The following is a 20,689-nucleotide window of genomic DNA, read 5'->3' as shown; positions in this document are numbered from 1 at the left end:
ATCCCCCGAAGACGAGCTCTGCTGAGAAGGGCTAAGGTCCGAGCTACAAGGTAAATTTTCAATTACTTCTCTCAGATATAAAGCAAGGATTTCTCTCGTTTCTTAAAAAGAAAACTCCTCTCTACTTACGGCTCGATGGAGGGTTGATCCCCTTGAGGGCATAATTCGGCCGAAGTATCCCCCAGCACAGGACCCTCTGGCGAAGATTTCTTCCTCCGCTTTGAGGCCATGGTCTCCGGGTCTTCAGAGGCGGTCCTCTTCTTCCCCTAAGGAGAGGAATTTTCGATTCCTCCCTTCCGGACAACCTCCTTCGAGGAGGCTGTAGCTTCCTTGTCCCCTCCCTCGCTTTCCTTTTAAGGCACAACCTCCAACATCCTGACTAGCACGGGACCCGGCGTGGTCTCGGGGAGGGGGACCGGACACCTGATTAGCTTTGCTTTCGCTATCCACTCTTGTTTAAAGGACAGCTCTTTTAGGGGCAATTTTATGATAAATATACGGATAGCGAGTCCGGGCACAAGGCTACTTACTTGAGTATCCGGATGATTGCAGCTCAGACCTGTGTCCTCCGTAGAATCCGAACACACTACTTGTGGTCCGAAGAACAATTTGTACATCTCCACGGGCGTCATGCCAAGAAAATGTTGGAGAACTCGTGGTCCCTCTGGGTTGAACTCCCACAGGCGGAGGGGGGGACGTTTGCAGGGTAGAACTCGGCGAATTAACATAACCTGCGTCACCATGACCAGACTGATGTCTCTTTCTAGGAGATCTCGGATGCGGCCCTGCAATAGGGGCACATCCTTTGCCGATCCCCAGTCCAGCCCCTTATTGACCCATGACGCCAGTCGTGGCGGGGGGACCCGAGCGGAAAGCAGGCAATGCCACCCACTTGGTGCTCCTGGGAGCTGTGATATAAAACCACTCTCGTTGCCATAAGCTGGACTCCTCTTGAAAAGAGCCCTCGGGCCATGGAGCACCAGCATTCTTGCTTATAAAAGCACCTCCGCACTCCGCGTGCCGTCCCTCGATCATCTTCGGCTCTACTTTGAAGGTCTTGAGCCATAGTCCGAAGTGAGGGGTAATACGGAGGAAGGCTTCACACACGACGATGAATGAGGAAATATGGAGGATGGACTCCGGAGCTAAGTCGTGAAATTCCAGCCCATAATAAAACATGAGCCCCCTCATGAAGGGATCCGTCGAGAAGCCTAGCCCCTGAAGGAAGTGATACATGAACACCACACTCTCACCAGGCTTGGGAGTGAGAATGACCTGCCCTTGAGCAGGCAGCCTATGCGAGATTTCGCCGGTCAAGAACCTGGCCTCTCTCAACTTCAGCACGTCCTCCTCCGTGACGGAGGAGGGCATCCATCGGCCTCGAAGGTCGGAACCGGACATTGTCGAAGGTCCGAAGCGCCTGAAATCTGGAGCCTTGGGTGTTGGAACTCGAGGCGAAGGGCGAACTCGTTTGAGATTGAAAGAAAGGAGTAAGGCCTTGGTCTCTTTATAAGAGGTTGAATACCAAGGGCCCTCCTGGTGACCGTTTGGGACTCGCCTTTGATCGAGAAAACATACCAACGGGTACGGTTGGGTTACCCATGCCCGTATTGATGAGAATCCTGGAATAAGGGGACACGATCTCTGCTTTGACAAGACGTGCCAAGGAAACCGCCTCGCTAACGCGCTAAGGTGGAACAGTAAAACGATTTGAATAAAGACTTGGCCGTGGTGTGATGTCACGCTACGGAATACGTCAGCAGATTAGATTTGTGTAAATATTATTCTCTCTATGGCAATATGTGGAAACTTATTTTGTAGAGCCGGACACTACCTTTGTGTTCGAAATCTTCTATGAAGTACTTGGAGGAGGAATCCGCCTTGCAATGTCGAAGACAATCTGCGCGCCGGACTCGTCGTCATTGATGCCTGGTTCAGGGGCTACTGAGGGAGTCCTGGATTAGGGGGTGTCCGGATAGCCGGACTATACCTTCGGCCGGACTCCTGGACTATGAAGATACAAGACTGAAGACTTCGTCCCATGTCCGGAAGGGACTTTCCTTGGCGTGGAAGGCAAGCTTGGCGATACGGATATGTAGATCTCCTACCATTGTAACCGACTCTGTGTACCCTAGCCCTCTCCGGTGTCTATATAAACTGGAAGCTTTTAGTCCATAGGACGAACAACAATCATACCATAGGCTAGCTTCTAGGGTTTAGCCTCCTTGATCTCGTGGTAGATCTACTCTTGTACTACCCATATCATCAATATTAATCAAGCAGGATGTAGGATTTTACCTCCATCAAGAGGGCCCGAACCTGGGTAAAACATCGTGTCCCCAGCCTCCTGTTACCATCCGCCTAGACGCACAGTTCGGGACCCCCTACCCGAGATCCGCCGGTTTTGACACCGACAACTACCTTCAAAGATTTTTGATATCCCCATGCAACGTCCACGTGAAAAGATGGAACATCATGTGCGTTGAACGTTCTTGGGCTGGGATGACCCCGTAGAAATGTAGGTTCTCGAAATACAAAATATTAACCAAGATGCTCGATAAGCACAATGAAGCCACAAGAGATCAGACCAACAAAAGCACCAGGCGCTAACACAAACTCATCATATCCGCATGAACGCATCTGTGAGAACAAAAACCCAAATTTCACAAGATTGGACTTATGAAGTCATGATAACTCTGGCTTTGTGGCACTACCCCGTTAGGATTCATCACAGGAAGAGAAGAACAAGAGTAACTTTATTCTAACCGGCGTTGCACCCTTCGCAAGAACATCCATAGCATGATTATGTGATGTTTGTTTACTGTGCAGTGATGAATCCTGCTTCCCTCCTTTCCATGAGGATAAGGGGGCGCCTCCGCTATTGGGCCCTTGTGGACCAATTCTCCTTCCACCACTTGGCCTTTTAAAATCCGTTGATATTTAATTAATATAAAATCCTCATAACTATATTAGAGTCTTTTATTATTCATTTAACATCTCCGAAGACATTTTCCATCTATATATATATATTATCAGTAATACCTGGTATTCCACGATAAACTCTGAAACCCTTCCGGAAACCCCGAAGCGCTTCCGGTTCCTCTCGAAACTATCTCGAATATTAATGAAACAATTTCATAAATATTTTCTCATTACTCTTATCCTACTAACACTCAGCAGACCGTGATTACATTAAGCTTGTGACCATGTAGGTTCGGTAAAACATAGACATGAACAAAACCCCTTTCGTTCAATGACTGATAGCGGAACCGTGGACATCTATATCGATCCCTATGAGTACACGATGACATTCGAGCGAACCTTTGGTTATGATGTGCTATTCCCTTTGCTTTGCGATACTTTACAAAACCCGATGTGATGTATATCGGTATCCTCTTGAGTCATACACATACTCACTATTGCCTCATATAGGTTGAAGAAACTTAGTTGTATTTAAACTTTGGAGAACTTATACTTCCACTGTCTCTAAATCAACTAGGAAATTTAAAATATGTATTCGGCTATTTGACCCCACTTCTAGTCGTCATCATTCGCTGGTCCATGAATCAGGACGTCTCTGATGACGCTAAACAGAGGAAGAAGTGATGCAAGTATAAGAACTACTGGGCTCCTAATGACCGTCGTGCCGCAGTGTATTGGGAGACGGCTAACGCGCTATCGGCGGTCATCGATGGGGAGCCTAAGCAGGAGGAAGAAGTGGTGCAGATGCCAGTGAGGGCACCGGAGCCAGGCTGTTGTACCTGGCAGATCGACCTCGCTCTGGCGAGGACGACGATGACGTCCCGCCGGCCCGCACGTGGATGAAGAAGAAGATGAAGCCCAGCAGCTCGACCCGCCGCTCCACACACCAGTGACGGCCGCCGCGGTGAGCCAGTGTCCGTTGTGTACCCCCTATACCCCAATCCCCCTTCTGGTGATCGCATCTACCTCTATTCTGATCTTGCATGAACTAGTTTGAAGTACTATGAACTCGTATGAACTAGTATGAACTACCTCTACATGCTTATCTACCTCTATTCCCCATTCCCCTCCGCCGTGGATCGAATCTATCGCCGGATCGAAGGGGGAAAAGTTCTGCATGTCGAACAGAGAGAAGTGCTTACCGCCATTGTCGCGAGCCAACTGATGATCCGCTCGCAGGTGATGGAGTCCGGTGGTCTTCTTGCTCTGCTCATATCCGCCACCGCCGGTGAGAGTTGGGAGAGTGGGGGAGAGTGGGGAGAGGGAGCGGTGAGGGGCGGTGAGGCTAATAACTGCCGGCGCTTCAGGAAGCAACGCGGCTTCTCGAGCATGGCCGCACGCGTGCAGCCGCCGCAGCCCACGTGCACCGCTCGGGCCTGGCCCTGGAGAAACTACCGATTTGTGCATTCCCAGGGAGCCAGGCCCATGAGTGCTTTAAGGTTCGTGCCATGCGGGCCAAAAAGTGAAAGCAGGCAACCAATCGGCCCGTTTTCGTCCCGCGCGAGCCAGACCGGGCCTCATGCAAGCTAACAGACACGTCCCTAGTACATGGGGATCTCCTCAACATTCGTCCATGTTAGTGTTTGCATTCTGCGCGATAAGCCTTTTTACCAAAAATATACCACTCATGTTATAGTGCCATGAAAACGAAGTCCTCCATCATTCCCATAGCACGCGGGATGTCTAGGATTCGTTGCACAATAACTGGCCAAAAAGATTTTGTGATAAGTTGTTCATCTCATTCTCTGTTGTCCACATTGAGTAGGTCGCAAACCTTCATGATCAGAATGTTTCCTCCACTCTTCATCACTTTCATGGCAGGTCTGCTAGGGATCCACGGGGCCTCCCAGATATTTATTTGTGATCCATCACTAACTCTCCATATGTATCCTCTTATAAGGACGTGTTTGGTTGCCTGCATATAGGCCAACCAAGCCCGCCCGGGAAGAAAATGGGTTGTTTGGTTACCTGCTTTCACTGTTTGTCTTTCATAGCACAAACTTAAAGAACCTTGGGGACAGGCTCGCTGGGAACCTACGAATCGACAGTTTTTCAACACCCATGTGCGTGGGATGCACGACGGTGGCGTCGGCTGCACGCGAGGAGCCACACTCAAGACGTCGTGTTGTTTTCCGAAGCACCAGCAATAATTACCCCCACCTTCCCTCACCATTCTACCATTCTCACACCGACAACTGCTATAAGAGGATCGGAGAACAGTAAGCCAACCATCGGCCTCCATCACCGGCATCACCAACATCACCTGCACCACTTCGGCAATGGCGGAAAGCCCTATTTTCATCTCCTCGCTTATGTTTATCATATTCGATCCGCATTAAGATTCGGTCCACCTATTCAATCCACATTCTACGGAAAAGGGGAATCGGGGTAAATAGCCATAAGATTGATCAACACTTCTTCATTAGTACTAAGTAGCGATGGATTTTAGGTTTTGTTCGGGATTGAGTACAGGTGGAACAGGGATTCGAGGTTAATCTTACACAATAGTAGTAAATCCTAGCCATGATGACCCTAGAGGCGCTTGGAGCGGCGGGGCCTGGCTCCGGCACCCTAGCTACCGTAGCATGCACCATCTCCTCATCCTTGCTGGTGTTCAGATCGATCGGCATACAACTATGGCCTGGCTCCAGCGCCCTGACCACCACCTCCACCGCTTCTTCTTCCTCCTCCAACTCTAGACCGATGACCCCCGGTGCCACCAATGTCTTAGTCCATAACGCAGGAAGTTGGTCTTGATGAGCCATGTACCCCCTATACTTGGACCATCTTGCCCTCTAACTAGCATCACCGGAATCGGTATTCATGGCCCTGTGCAGGATGTCCACTGACATAGAACCCTTCGCTGGTTCAGAATCAGCGTCTTCAACTCTTTCGCCGTCGCCTTCTTCACCACAACGTCTGCCTCCTTTTGCATGTCTTCGATGCTAGTGAAGTTCGAGCACACTTCCATGGTGTTCTTGAACTTGTTGCGGTCACCGAGCGAGCACCTGAGGAAGAAAGCCCTCCATCCAATGCCCCAAGGGAAGGGGTTGGGGTTGGAGTTCATGGAGATGAAGAGGTGGAAGAGGAGTGAGAGACAAGGAGGCTTAATTGAGTGCGGTGGTCGGTAAGTAGTTAGTGTTTGGCTGAGTAAATATAGGTGTTTTGGAGAGGTGGACGATAGGATTTAATGCCGATCAACCTTTGAACTTTGTGTTGTTCGTAATGCAGAATTTTGTGATGCTCATAATGCAGATCGACACGGAGAACAAGGGCAAGGACGTCATGCCAGCCATGGAGAAGGCATTGAAGTGGTGACCAAGTACGGGAGGCACGATGACACCATCGCCGTAAACGTCTAGAAGAGCTCTCTCGTGCTCGTGCTGGTTTTGTTATTAGTTTAATGCCGTACTGGTTTGGTTCAAAACTGTTTGGTTGAAGTGTCGTACTATCGTCATAACTGCTTGGTTTGGTTTAAAAGTATGTTTTTATGCTACTATGTGTGTCTTTTTGTTTTTTCTACCTAATTAGTGTGCTGGTAACCTCGCCACCTTGATGAGGAGGTTGCCAGACCACATGCGTTGCATGTAACCAAACGCCATGGTTTGTGTTTCCACCTAAACAAGCGGGCAATGAAACATCCTACCTTCCGTTTCGCCCCAGGTAGGGTAGAGGGTATCCAGGCAACAAAACAACATGCAAATGTTGGTTTTTGCTTGTTTTTACTCAGCTAGGCTCAACTGGGTCAAGCATGCAATGCAGACAAAAGTTGCTACGGCTACCAAACATGCCCTAAAAGTTTGGATCCCACCCCACGGGCTTTGACAAGTATAAGAGCTCCCCTTCTTGAGGTTGCACTTCAGGAGGTCTCCATCAGCAGGGGTGTATTTTGCTCTCAACACGCTATCTCATAAAGAGACAGGTTCTAATAAAAGTCTCCAACACTAGTTTGCTAACACTTCATGAATGAGATCCTCCCTGATTATGTGGCAAAATCTCTTATAGAAAACATGTAGGCCATCCGCGTCTAGTGCCTTTAAATCACCCATATTATACATAGATATTTCACCTCATCTCTGGTGTAAGGTTTGTCTAACTCCACATTCATATATTCGGTCACACTGGGCTTAACCTTATCAATAATATCCTGGTCAGTTTCTCGGACCACCGGCAAAAACAGGGAACAGAAATAGGTCGCCACATGTGACTTGAACATCTCTTGGTCCTCGATCCAATCAGTTGTATCTGCTTTCAATCGTCTAATGAGAATTTTATTATGTCGCCCCGTGGCTGCCCTATGGAAGAAGTAAGTGTTTTGGTCGCCGTGAGTAAGCCAATCAGCACAACTTCTCTGGATCTAGTAGATTTCTTCCTGTTTGAGCAGGTTCTCCATTTGCATATGAAACACACTGGAGCAAACAAACAAACCAGCCCATCCACTATAGCCCACTGCTCAGTCATGCATGTGACCCCCTGCACCACGAGAAAATATCACCATTGTAACCAAGATAATCCATATTGTAATCATTAAGGGCATTACTAAATGGTTGCATACAACGTTGGCGGTGTGCAACTCCACCCTCTTTCTCATGAGCATGCAAGATTACTTGAAGTCACCTTCAGATGGATTAATAACCTTGACCTAATTGTCAATTAAGGGAAGAGATAATGTTGATAACGGAATATGGGTGAACCTTCTTCATTTTTTAACGCTAGATTATGTTTTTTGGGTCTATTTGCTTGATTCTAATTATGGGCCAAGGATTAAAGATACGACTAGAGGTGGGGTCAATAGCAGACTACACATTCGAAATTTCTTATTTGATTTAGCGACTGCGGCATTATAAGTTCTCTAAAATGTAAATACAACTAAGATGATTTAACCTATATGAGACAATAGATATTGCAAAAAGACCAACATGTTACAGTAGCAAGCAACACTCAATCAAATAATAATGCTCGGTAGAAAAATGTAACCACAAGTCAACGAGACAAAGATTTACCATGTGGTTCACGCCCTAGGACGGTGGTGACGTGAACCTAAGAAAGTACTCCATGACATGAACTCATCAAGTAATCTTGTAATGATGCCTTTTACAATAATGGAGATACATGCTATTTCTGAACTCGCAAAAAAAAAGATACATGCTATTTCGAAAGAAGACATTTAGATTATTAGAGGAGATGTGCCCAAACATGTACAAGAATGTACCAACATAGTATGCCACAACGACGTCAATGGCCTAGCACGAATCAAAACTAATAAACATACCAAACAGCAATACAGCGAAATGAATGAATGTAACCGGCCGTACATATAAAATAACTAGCTAGGGTCTACATGTGCATATGCATCCATGATTGTATCAGTGGTGGTGGGCATGACGAGCGTGCTTCTTGGCCTCTTTCTTCTTGTGGTGCTCGTGGATGGCGAATCCTGCGCTGCCGGCGGCGACAGTGGCGGCGATCGTCTCCTTCATCTTGTGCGACCTCGCATGCTCCGGGTCCTTCCTCGCCTTGTGCTTCTCGTGCTGTATACCGATCGTGAAGTGATTGTTAGTTCTAGTTAAGCATGAGTAATTGACATTACGTAGAAAATAAGTAGTACAACGCATGAGGTGTTTGCTGCGTACCCTAGCGTATGCTCCGGCGGCGACGGCACCGAGCTTGGCCAGCTTCTCCATGTGCTTGTGATGCTTCTCCTCCTTGCGGTACTGCTCGCCGCCGGCCTCGGTCTTGCCGCTGCTGCTGCTGTGGCGGCCCATCACAAATTAGCTTTCCGAGCTAGCAATGGAGTACCTCGGTGTGCGAACTAAACTCGTGCCTTGCCTTGTCTATACATGAGGAATGGAGGATGATGATCTGTGTTTGTGTGTTTGTGATATGTGCTTGACATGAGGGCATGCATGTCTCTTTATATAGGAGGATCTGTGTACGGGCGCAACATGCAGCTCGCACGTACGTGCGCGCCTTCCTCTTACGCGTTCTCAATTTTCAAGCAATTATTGAGCCTTGTTCATATCGATACCGACCGATCGCAGATATACTTCGCTTTCGTAGACTAGATGTGGCTCGATCAATCGCCCTCGCGTTTTCTTCTTCAGATAGAAAACGACACGCACGCCACTGGATTTCCAGTAGAAACGGAAACTACTCGAGGACGACCGAGTTCGTTTGCATTCTAGCTTAACCGCGTCGGCCGGCCGGTCGGTGCAACACGGCTAAGGATTTATTTTTTATTTTTTGTGCCCGGAACGGCTACGGAATTTTCGACCCGACTAATTAACTTGTAACTAAGCAAGACGTACGTGTCGCTAGCTCGTGTGGACGTACGTGCATCTACCTGAAAGTATTTCCTCTCTCAAGAAATACTTTCTCCGGCCCAAAATAAGTGACTCAATTGTGTATTAATTTCAGTATAAAGTTGTATTATAGTTGAGACACTTATTTTGAAATGGAGAGAGTATAAGATAGGGGTCTAAACATTTTTATATTTCTTTACAAATGGAGTAACATTTTTTTTTGAAACGGATCCATACCTGACGTATCATCTACAGTATCTATCCATGCAACAAAAAGAGGCAAAGGCGAACCAACCTGTAGTAGGAAGGTTAGAAGGACAGTATTATCTCTAGCGCAACAGGATTCAAGTCCTAAACTTGACACCGCTGATCGTATTTTCATAGATTTATTTCACATCCTCCGGCGCTGTGCGTTCAGTGAGAGGAGACGTTCTCGTCGATTACAAATGCGTCTGTATCGACTTCGTCAATCGCAAGATGATGTTCTCGTTCAGTCTCTCGATGATGCTCATAAGAATAAAATAAGTGTATGTGCACATGTATAAGCATTTGCATCTGTACTATGTCCAAAAGTAGCAGCAAGAAGACGTTCATTTTTTAGCATTCAATTAAGTAGCTAAAAAAACTAGTAATTTCGCCACATGCACATGTGGTAAGCTGCCAAAGTACTATCCTCACGAGAAGCCTTTTCTTAGACACCCTTTGACTTTTCTACTGCCAGCAATCTCATGATGGATTACCATAAAAAAAGTCGCATGATAAGTTAGGGCATTTCAATGTCAACCTTCAAACTGTTTGCATACGTTTGGACTGTGTTGTGTGGATGTATTGTGCCATTCAATACGGTTCTGCATCGGTCCGCCGACGGGTCGGGACGTCCGTTCTCCCACAAATCGGAACAGAACGTAGCTGAGCTTTGTAAGAGTCCTGACATCTGGATGACCAACAAAAAGCCGTCATGTATCATCTCTACTCTGCGTCTGCCTATGATGACTAGTATTTAGTGAAATGCAATGTGATAATTGCAGCAAATAGCTAGCACTTTGGCGGAAGGTAGTACTGAATAATACATTTACATTTGGCGGAAGGTGCTAATTAGTATTTTAATTAATCAAAATAGGCATTCATTTGGCGGAAGGTTGGCTTCCGCCATGGCATGGCGTGCTTAGTAGCCTTGCTTCGATTTGGCGGAATGTTTGCTTCCGCCATAGTGGTGTACTTCGTAGCCTTGCTTAGTGCTTTTAGTAGGTTCATTTAGCCAAATGTTTGCTTTTAGTAGGTTCATTTAGCCAAATGTTTCGCGAGATGTTTTGAATATATGCGGCTATGGTTGGATGGTCGTCTCCCACATCCTTATATGCGGACTGGTCCCCATATCCGCGGACAGATGTCAGAGCGAATTTACGGATCGATGTTGGAGATGCCCTTAGCTTTCCTTTTTAATTTTATTTTAAGAATCATCAATAGTTTTATTGAAGCTCAACATCCATTGGAGGTACAATGCCTTGGATCATAGACCCAAGAAAATTACACTATTACGATGAATTACCAAGATATTTCTTGGAGACTTATTTTCCATGGTGACAATCCTTGCAACATGACCTACTAGCAAGGCATTACCGCATTGGTAAAGATAATGCAATCACACCTCGGTTGTGGTACGGCCAACCGTATACTTGCATCAGCATATTAACTACCTTCAAAGGTTTTTTGACATCCGCATGAGTCGTCCATGTGAAAAGATGAAACATCGTGTGCGTCGAACATTCTTCGGCCGGGATGACCCCCTAGAAATGTAGGTTGTTGAAATACAAAATATTCACCAAGATGCCAGATAAGCACACTGAAGCCACAAGAGATCAGACCAACAAAAGCACCAGGCGCTAACACAAACTCATCATATCCGCATGAACACATCTGTGAGAACAAAAACCCAAATTTCACAAGATTGGACTTATGAAGTGATGATAACTCTGGCTTTGTGGCACTAGCCCGTAAGGATTCATCACAGCAAAAGAAGAACAAGAGTAACTTCATTCTAACCGGCGTTGCACCCTTCGCAAGGACATCTATAGCATGATTATGTGATGTTTGTTTACCGTGCAGTGATGAATCCTCCCTCCCTCCTTTCCATGAGGAAAAGGGGGCGCCTCCCCTATTGGGCCCTTGTGGACCAATTCTCCTTCCACCACTTGGCCTTTTAAGATTCGTTGATATTTAATTAATATAAAAGCCTCATAACTATTATTAGAGCCTTTTATTATTAATTTAACATCTCTGGAGACATTTTCCACCTATATATATTTTATCGGTAATACCCGGTATTGTCCAATAAACTCTGAAACCCTTCCGGAAACCCCGAAGCGCTTCCGGTTCCTCTCGAAACTATTTCGAATATTAATGAAACAATTTCATAAATATTTTCTCATTACTCCTATCATATTAACACTCAGCAGATCATGATTACATTAAGCTTGCGAACCTGTAGGTTTGGTAAAATATAGACATGAACAAAATCCCTGACTAAAAGTGAAACCGTGGACATCCATATCGATCCCTATGAGTACATGATGACATTCAAGTGAACTTTTGGTTTTGATGGGCTATTTCCTTTGCTTCGTGATACTTTACAAAACCCAAGGTGAGGTATATCGGTATCCTCTTGAGTCATACACATGCTCACTATGCCGGTCTCCTCGCTACCGGTTTTGTTCCGGCGATATTATCTCAAAGTATAACAAACAAGTTTGGGTTGATTCAATATGATCGTTATTCTAAGGTCATACTCTTAGTTTTGTTTTATAACTATCGTTACACTTAATGATATCCCAAGATCTGGAAAATGTGATCACCAACAACACTTCAGCTAGTCTTAGAGACGAGACTAGGAATCTTTTTTGACCATCTATCACTCCACATGTGCATATGAGTTTCCCATTGGATCGCTTATTCCATGATCATAGCAGTTATAACATAGAATGTAAACTCTTAATTATCAATATAGAAATATAATAATACGGTATTATTGTCTCTAAGGCATATTTCCAATACTTAATAAGTGACAGCCAATATGTCGTGAACCCCAGGTGTAATAAGATCCTCTCTAGATAAATCCTTTTGGCCCTATCATATGCCTTGTGCATGCCAAGCTTCACCACACAAGTTCCATATTTACCTTTATTCTTCTTTTTAATAGCATGATTAGATTCAAAAGACATCAGCAAATTATCTGATATAAGACCTCCCGGGAAAAAAGCACTTTGGTTTGGCGAAATAATCTCCAACAGAAGAAATTTCGGACGGTTAACAAGCAGTTCTCAAATCACCTTATACACCACGTTGCATAAGTTTATGGGTCAAAAAACTGAGTTATGACCTCAGGATTGTCGATCTTAGGGACGAGAAATATAGTGGTATTATTCTAGCCATCCGGAATCTTCCTAGTGTTTACTGCCAACAACACTTCATCAATGAGATCGTCCTCGACTTTGTGGCAAAAACTCTTATAGAAAACAACATGTAGGTCATCCAGGCTTGGTACTTTTAATTAATTTGTTGATATTATACATAGCTTTTTAAACCTCATCTCTAGTGTAAGGTTTGTTTAACTCCTAATTTATATATCCGGTTTCTCGCAAAACAAATCATATATTCGGTCACACTAGGCTTAACGTTATCAATAATGTCTTGGTCCTCAATCCAATCACATGGATCGCATTTCAATCGTTTAATGTAAATTCCTTACGTCGTCCCATCGCTGCCCTGTGGAAGAAGTCAGTGTTTTGGTCACCGTGACTGAGCCAATCAGCACGCCTCTTTGGATCTAGTAAATTCTTTTCCTGTTCTAGCAGGTACTCCATTTCATAGGAATTTCATGTTAGTGGGCTGGGCGTTACTTCATTCAGTTTCTTTTCTAATTCTCAGACTCTACTATGAGGCCCCTTCAAAACCTCCTTGTCCTAGCGGTGTAGCGCAGAGCGAATGACCGATGTGAGCTGCCCTAGAGACACCACACCATGCATCTTCCCACATTAATGCAGTTTGGACAATTCTCTGAGATCCTCTTCGGCAAGACAACGTTCCACTAGACCCTCTTGGTTGCAGGCCTAGCTGGAACTCGATGTCCACCAGAATCGGGTGATGGTACCGATTTGTCAAAGCGTTCATTTGACACATCGAAGCAGGGAAACAAACCAACCCATCCACTGTTGCCCACTTCCCAGTCTAGCCGTTCATGCATATGACCCAGCGCCACAAGAAAATATCACCACTATATCCAAGATAATCCAGACTGCAATCAAAGAGCATTACTAAACGCTTGCATACAACGTTGGGGTGTGCAACTCCACCCTCTTTCTCATGAGCATGCACAATTTCATTGAAGTCGCCTTGAGCTAGATAGTCCAGGTAGTAATAACCTTGTCCTAGTTGCCAAATAAAGGGTAGAGTTGATGTTGATAAAGGAAATGGGTGAGCTTCTTCATTTAACTCAAGGTGATGTTTTTCTTCAAGATTTGGTTCATTCTAATTTGGGTGTGCCTTGGTCTCAGTCGACTGAGATTTAACCAAGTCTCAGTCAAGTGATAACATGTAATAGAGAAAATGGAAAATCTAAAAATAAAATTTTGCACGGATCTCAATGTAAGATCTCACGGATATAGCATCGAGTGAGACTTAACGAAGCTTAGTCGATTGAGACTTATCAAGACTATTCTAGTTATGGGTCAGAAGACACAAATTTCGAATCCCCATGCGAAGGATCAAAGATGACGACTAGAGGTGGGGTCAAATAGCCGACTACATATTTTAAATTTCCTAGTTGATTTAGAGACAGTGGAAGTATAAGTTCTCCAAAGTTTAAATACAACTAAGTTGCTTCAACCTATATGAGGCAATAGATCTTGCAACAATACCAACATGTTATGGTAGAATGCAACACTCAACCAAATAATAAAGCTCGGTAGAAGAAAGTAACCACGAGTCATGGAGACAAATATTTATCATGTGGTTCACGCCCAGTACTCCATGACATCTAGTAATGTTGTAATGTTGGGCATTTTCAATGGAGATCCCTGCTATTTCGAGAGAAAAGAAGGCGTGTAGGTTATTATTAGAGGAGATGTGCCCAAACATGTACTACAAGAATGTACCAACATGACTATGTGACGAAAATACACATACCAAACAGCAATTCAGTACTATGGAACAAGACAACAAAATGAATGAATGTAACCGGCCGTACATATAAGATAGCTAGCAAGGGTCTACGTGTGCATTTGCATCCATGAGTGTATGTGTATCAGTGGTGGTGGCCATGGCGGGCGTGCTTCTTGGCCTCTTTCTTTTTGTGGTGCTCATGGATCGCCAAGCCGGCGCTGCCGGCGGCGACCGTGGCGGCGATCTTCTCCTTGATCTTGTGCGACCTTGCGTGCTCCGGGTCCTTCCTCGCCTCGTGCTTCTCGTGCTGCATATTGTCAAGTAATTATCAGCACTATAGTTAACCATGAGTAGAGTAATGCGTATGCCATCAATTGCAAGTAATATGTAAAGCGTGAGCTGTGGGGCGTACCCTAGCGTATGCTCCGGCTGCGACGGCGCCGAGCTTGGCCAACTTCTCCATGTGCTTGTGATGTTTCTCCTCCTCGCGGTACTGCTCGCCGCCGGCCTCGGGCTTGCCGCTGCTGCTGTGGCGCCCCATCACCAATTAGCCTTCCGATCTCTCACCGGTATACGTTCGTGTACGTACGCACTCGTGCCTTGTGTGATCGATGGGTATATAGGAGGATGAGGATCTATGTATGTGTTTGAAGGAGGAGGATCTGTGTTTGTGATATGTGCTTGACATGAGGGCATGCATGTCTCTTTATATAGGATGGAGAAGATCATGTACGGGCGCAGCGCTAGCATATGCAGCTGACTCGCACGTACCTACGCGCGTTCCTCTTACGCGTTCTCAACTTTTTCGACGTGTGCTTTTAGCTACTCTTCTGCTCACAAATAGAAGATGCTTTGTGTTTGCTTGAGTACTCGCGTCACAGATTTGTTTTTTCAATTTGTTCATACGAATCGATACCGACCGATCTCAGATATATTTCGCTTTCGTAGTGTGGCTCGATCAATGGCCGTCGCGCGTTTTCTTGAGATGGAAAATGACACTGCACGCAGCTAGCTTAACCGCGTCGGTCCGACAGTCGGTGCTACACGGCTAAGGATTTTTTTTTTTTGCCCGGAACAGCTACGGAATTTTCGACCCGATTAACCTGTAACTAAGCAACACGTACGTACGTGTCACTAGCTCGTGTGGAATTACGTACATCTACCTGAAGTAAAAAAAATTGAAACGGGTCGGTACCTAAAGTATAATCTCCAATATCCATCCGTGCAACAAAAAACAAGGGTAAGAAAGTAGCGGTAATTTGTTTTTATTTTCCAAAACTAGCAGCAAGAAGATGGCCATTTTTTTTTTGGAAACCAACAACTCCCGTTTGGATTTTGACCATGGCAAATCGAACGTTTTTATGACAATTTTAGTGATGCGAGGATGATAAGTTTAGTTCAAACACATGGAAATTCATGCTCCATGTATATTTTTTTGCCGGAAAATTGATGTGCTTGGCAACTAAACTTGACATCCTCGCATCAGAAAAATAGCCATAAAAACGTTCGATTTGCCATGTTTAGATCCCGAACGTTTGGGATTCATCATTTTCATTTTTTTCACATTCAATTAAGTACTAGCAGTTGTTCTTTTTCAAAAAGTTGTTGTTTTCAACATCGAAGAACCAGTAATTTGGCCACATGCACGTGTGGTAAGCTACCAAAGTACTCTCCTCGGGAGAAGCCTTTCTTTAGGACACGCTTTGACTTCTCTATGGCGAATAAGCTCATGATAGATTACCATCACACAAAAAAGTCGCATGATGAGTTAGCTTTCCTTTTTAGTTTTATTTTGAGAATCACCAGTAGTCTTATTGAAGCTCAACATCCATTATAGGTAGTACAATGCTTTGGATCATAGACCCAGGAAAATTATAGAATAACTCATGTTACTACATCTGGCAAAAGAAATACTCCTATTACTACGAATTACAAATATATTTCTTGGAGACGTATTCTCCATGGTGTCAATCCTTGCAACATGACCTACTACCAAGGCTTCAGTAACCATAATGCAACTAGACCTAAGTCGTGGCACCCCCAATCATATACTTGCACGAGCTTAACTACCAAGGTTTTTGAAAGCCCCGTGAGTCGTGCATTTGAAAAGATGACAAGACCTGTGCGTTGAATGTTCTTGTGCCGGAGATGATACGATAGAAATGTAGGTTGTCAAATTGCAAAATCTTCACCAAGCTGTCGGAGAAGCACACTGAAGCCACAAAATATCATACCAATAAAAGCACCAGACACTAACACAAACGCATATCTGCATAAATGCATCTGTGAGAACAAAAACCTGAATTTCGCAAGATTGGACTTATGAAGTCAATATAACTTTGGCTTTGTGGCACTACCCGGTAAGGATTCATCACAGCAAAAGAAGAACAAGAGTAACTTTATCTCACCGGCGTTGCAACTTTCGCAAGAATGTCGCTGACGAAGACCATAAAAATTATACTTAAAAACTTTAAACATACCTGGAAGGACCCGAGGCCCCATCACCTCGCCGCATGAGGCCGGAGGCCAGGGAACCACGCTCACCGCCGATCAAAACCCTAGTCGTTGTCGCCTCTTCGTCTCATAACTCTCTCTCTCTCTCTCTCTAGATAGATTTGGTTTCCTTTTTTAACCTGGATTTCTTTTGTGGTTTTTTAATGTTTTTTTAGTATGCTGGATTAGTTTCCTTGAAACCCATGAGGTGGGTAAAAGGCTTGATTAGCCTCAATGCATTTGGGCTTGCAAAAGCTTTTGGGATAAACCCCACACAGATAATTCGTTGAGCCGTGCATAGGGATGGCACCCGCAGGGTATGGATACGGGTGGAGCCTCCCCAGACCCTTACCCGTTCACTCTGAACTTACTTATCACCCATACCCATACCCGTCAAGGGTACAACTTTTTCTCATATCCGTCACCCGTCAGGGTATATGGGTACCCGCGGGTAAAAATACCCACATTTACAACACATCAAATTGAGTAGAAAATAATTGTGAAAAGCAACATATAATCATAAATTATTAATAGCAACATATGTTAAACAACAATGCATAAAAGCACATTCTCAAAAACAAAACAACAAACTTGCACATAAAGCAACCCATTAAACAACAACACATAATCATAAATAACAACACATAATCATACACTTTAAGTTCATAAAATCACGATAAATTATAGAGATAATTTGACTGCACGTTAGAGTTTTTACCTAGTGCGATGGGGGGGGGGGGGGTAATACGTTAGAATATTATAAAAGAAACCCACTTGTCAACATTTTAGATGGGTACGTGGGCATGGGTTACACGATCGCATACCCATACCCTCTCTACCCGATGGGTATGATATTTTCCCATTTAAGTACCCATGGGTAAAAAAATTCCATACCCTTACCCTAATAGGGTTTTTACCCGCAGGGTACGCAGGTAATGGGTACCCATTGCCATCTCGTGCATACTTGCTAGGCCAAACTTTGAGCGCGGGAGTTAAATGATGCTTATAGTGAGATGTACGCTCCCCTCGCTCCCAATCTCTACAACAGTACTGGGTCGGCCTTGTACTGCAGCATGGTTTTCCTCTGCTTTACAATTGTTTTTCTAGGTTTCTCTGGTTTTCTATCTTTTTTGTTTTTATTTTTCTTTATGCTTCTTTGTTCCCTTTTTGATTTTGATTTTTAGTTTTCTTCGGTTTTCTCTGGCTTTCTTGGTTACTTTTCTGTTTTATATGACTTCTTTCCTTTTCTCTCTTTTTTTGTTTTCTCGGTTTTCTTCTGGTCTTTTGAAGCAGGTTAATATTTATTGTATATATCCGATACATTTTTTATATACGTTTAACACTTTTCAAATACATGATTAACCTTTTTTGAATACATGTTTTGATTCCTATTTAATTTTTACATAAACATTATAAATTTATTATACATAAAGAAATTATATATATATATATATATATATCAATTTTAAAATACATGATTAACCATTAAAAAATATGTTTTGACGTCCAGTTTTTTTCATATAGCTTATACATTTCCCATACATAATAGTAAAATTCTTTTATATTCAATAATCAGTTTTCCAATAATTGATTAATATTTTCTCAGATATATGTTTTGATGTCTACATATATATATATATATATATATATATATATATATATATATATATAGATTGTACATCTATTGCATACATAGGAAACATTTTTCGTATACACGTTTAACATTTTTCATGTACATGATTAACATTTTTTTATATTTGTTTTAATGTCTACTTTTTTCATACAGATTGTACAGCTTCTTATGCAGAGTTTTAATAATTTTTTCCAAACATATGTTTTGATGTCAACTTTTTTTCATACATAATGTGCATTTTTCCTGTATGTCAGAAACTTTTTTATACACATTCAACACTTTTCAAATATCTGATTAACATTTGTTCAAATATATATCTTGATGTTAATGTTTTTCATACACCATGTACATTTTGTCTGTACATTATAAACAATTTTTATACACGTTTAACAACTTTTCATATATATGTTTGGATGTTTATTTTTTTCATACACATTGTCATTTTTTGTATTCACTGGAACAGTTTTCTATACTTGTTAAACATTTTTCAAATGCATGATTAACATTTACTTAAAACTGAATTTCAAATTATTTTATAGTTCAATTTTATAGTTCATATATATTTATATGTTTATAATATTCAAAATATAAACAGAAAAGTAAAAAAGTAAGCAAACCAAAAAAATGTGAAAAAATAAGTGCTTAAGGCGTATGGACCTCCAGCGCGCTAGGCCAGCTCATTGCCGCCCGTTTCAGGCAAGACTTTGTTCGGTCTCACACTAAGTGACACATAGTCTTGTCTGAGAAAAAACTAAGCGATACATAGTCGCGCCCAACTTTAGATTATGTTCATTAAAAAGGAAACTTTGGGCTGTGTCTGCGTCTGTATTGTGTTCACACAAAAAAATTATACGGGTTTTTTTTTCATGAATGACTTGTGTGTCCCATGAGTGCGTGAACCTGGATCTGAACCTAACACGCGGCAAAAAGAAAAGAAAAACTGAGACATTTGTTCCTTGCTCTTTTGTTGAGTACATGAACCTGAACAACTCAAAAAAAATGACTCTGGCAAACACAAGCAGTAGCGAAGTACTCAAACACAAGCAGCCATGCAGGTGCAGCATACTGAAGTGTAATGTAGCGCATGAGGGGCTAAGGCAAATTTGCTGCCTCGTCTATTAATTAAGAAGGAATAGAGTTTTTTGTTGTAGAACACACCGACATTACACAAGGTCCATAACTCTGCCGACATGATTGTTCCTAATTTCCTGGCACCGGCGGTAACCCATATTGCCGCCTCAGTTTTGATATTTTGGAGAACCATCGGAAATCTTGTGGCAAAAGACGCTCATTCCATTCAGTGCAAGCAGGAGAGCAGAGTACTATGCTTTCAGCAAATGTATCAACTATACCAGGACTCAGTCAGGACTAGGAGGCTCACATAAGACTCCAATCGTCCCCGAATAACTAGGATGGCAGATTCTAGCGACGGCGAGCATCATAGTATAACTACATGGCAGATTTGTGTAGTTGTTCAACATATAAAAGTGTTAACTAGGTGTACCTGAATATACCAATAGCAATTACATGGCAGATTTGTGTAGTTGTTCAACATATAAAAGTGTTAACTAGGTGTACCTGAATATACCAATAGCAATGCCTTTCGCGGAGCAAAAGTATCATTTGCATTGCTGGACTGGGCCAGTTTGTTGTTGTCCCTTGGTAACTGCAATCGTGCACAACAGTATATACGGGTACAAATTCTTAACCAACAATCAAGCTTGAAAACAATCAACCAAATGACTGATCCATACATAAGATACCTGAAATCCAAATACCCAAGCAACATGAAAACAGAAGCCGTACAAGTCGTGAACACAATTATCTACATTGCCTACCCACAAACTTATATCATTCATATGGACTTGTCAAGCAACAAAACCAGTATCTTTTTCTGTAACTATTATACTGGATCTGCATTTGGGACCATAACTAACATATATAGCGTGGCTTAAATCCTGCAGAAGAACAACACAAAATGCCAATAACACAAGTAAAAAAAACTTCCTTGGATCCTCCAACCCAGAAAAACAACTGGTTTCACCATCACAACCACAAAAACCAGACATATGGCATCTCAGAACAAACAATGAATGGCTTCAAGGAAATGCAGAACAATCCA

The 20,689-nt window shown here is 43.2% G+C and overlaps 2 protein-coding genes across 2 annotated transcripts; both read right to left on the bottom strand.

Annotated features, from left to right (window-relative positions):
* Positions 1 to 8,043: 8,043 nt before the first annotated feature.
* Positions 8,044 to 8,883, bottom strand: LOC125549424 (uncharacterized). The gene is made up of 2 exons (XM_048712838.2): positions 8,616 to 8,883; positions 8,044 to 8,513 (listed from the first exon to the last, which is right to left on the bottom strand). The coding sequence occupies exons 1-2, from the start codon at positions 8,745 to 8,747 to the stop codon at positions 8,349 to 8,351; spliced, it is 297 nt and encodes a 98-aa protein (XP_048568795.1). The 5' UTR covers positions 8,748 to 8,883; the 3' UTR covers positions 8,044 to 8,348.
* Positions 8,884 to 14,362: 5,479 nt separating this feature from the next.
* On the bottom strand, positions 14,363 to 15,109 carry LOC125549423 (uncharacterized). Its single transcript, XM_048712837.2, has 2 exons — positions 14,854 to 15,109; positions 14,363 to 14,748 (listed from the first exon to the last, which is right to left on the bottom strand). Exons 1-2 carry the CDS (start codon positions 14,980 to 14,982, stop codon positions 14,584 to 14,586), a joined length of 294 nt encoding a protein of 97 aa, XP_048568794.1. The 5' UTR covers positions 14,983 to 15,109; the 3' UTR covers positions 14,363 to 14,583.
* Between the last annotated feature and the right edge of the window lie 5,580 nt (positions 15,110 to 20,689).

This window comes from Triticum urartu, chromosome 3A (assembly GCF_056163025.1).
Source record: "Triticum urartu cultivar PI428250 chromosome 3A, HENAU_Tu73, whole genome shotgun sequence".
Taxonomy (NCBI): Eukaryota; Viridiplantae; Streptophyta; class Magnoliopsida; order Poales; family Poaceae; genus Triticum; species Triticum urartu.
The sequence above is the reverse complement of the archived record's forward strand: the minus strand, read 5'-3'. Positions and strand labels throughout refer to the sequence as shown.

Excerpts from the sequence above, each read along its gene's own strand:
- LOC125549424 (XM_048712838.2), bottom strand. The coding sequence starts at position 8,747 with ATGGGCCGCCACAGCAGCAGCAGCGGCAAGACCGAGGCCGGCGGCGAG. Across the intron at positions 8,514-8,615 it reads CCGCCGGAGCATACGCTAGG|CACGAGAAGCACAAGGCGAG; the intron begins GTACGCAGCAAA and ends ATCGGTATACAG.
- LOC125549423 (XM_048712837.2), bottom strand. The coding sequence starts at position 14,982 with ATGGGGCGCCACAGCAGCAGCGGCAAGCCCGAGGCCGGCGGCGAGCAG. Across the intron at positions 14,749-14,853 it reads CAGCCGGAGCATACGCTAGG|CACGAGAAGCACGAGGCGAG; the intron begins GTACGCCCCACA and ends GACAATATGCAG.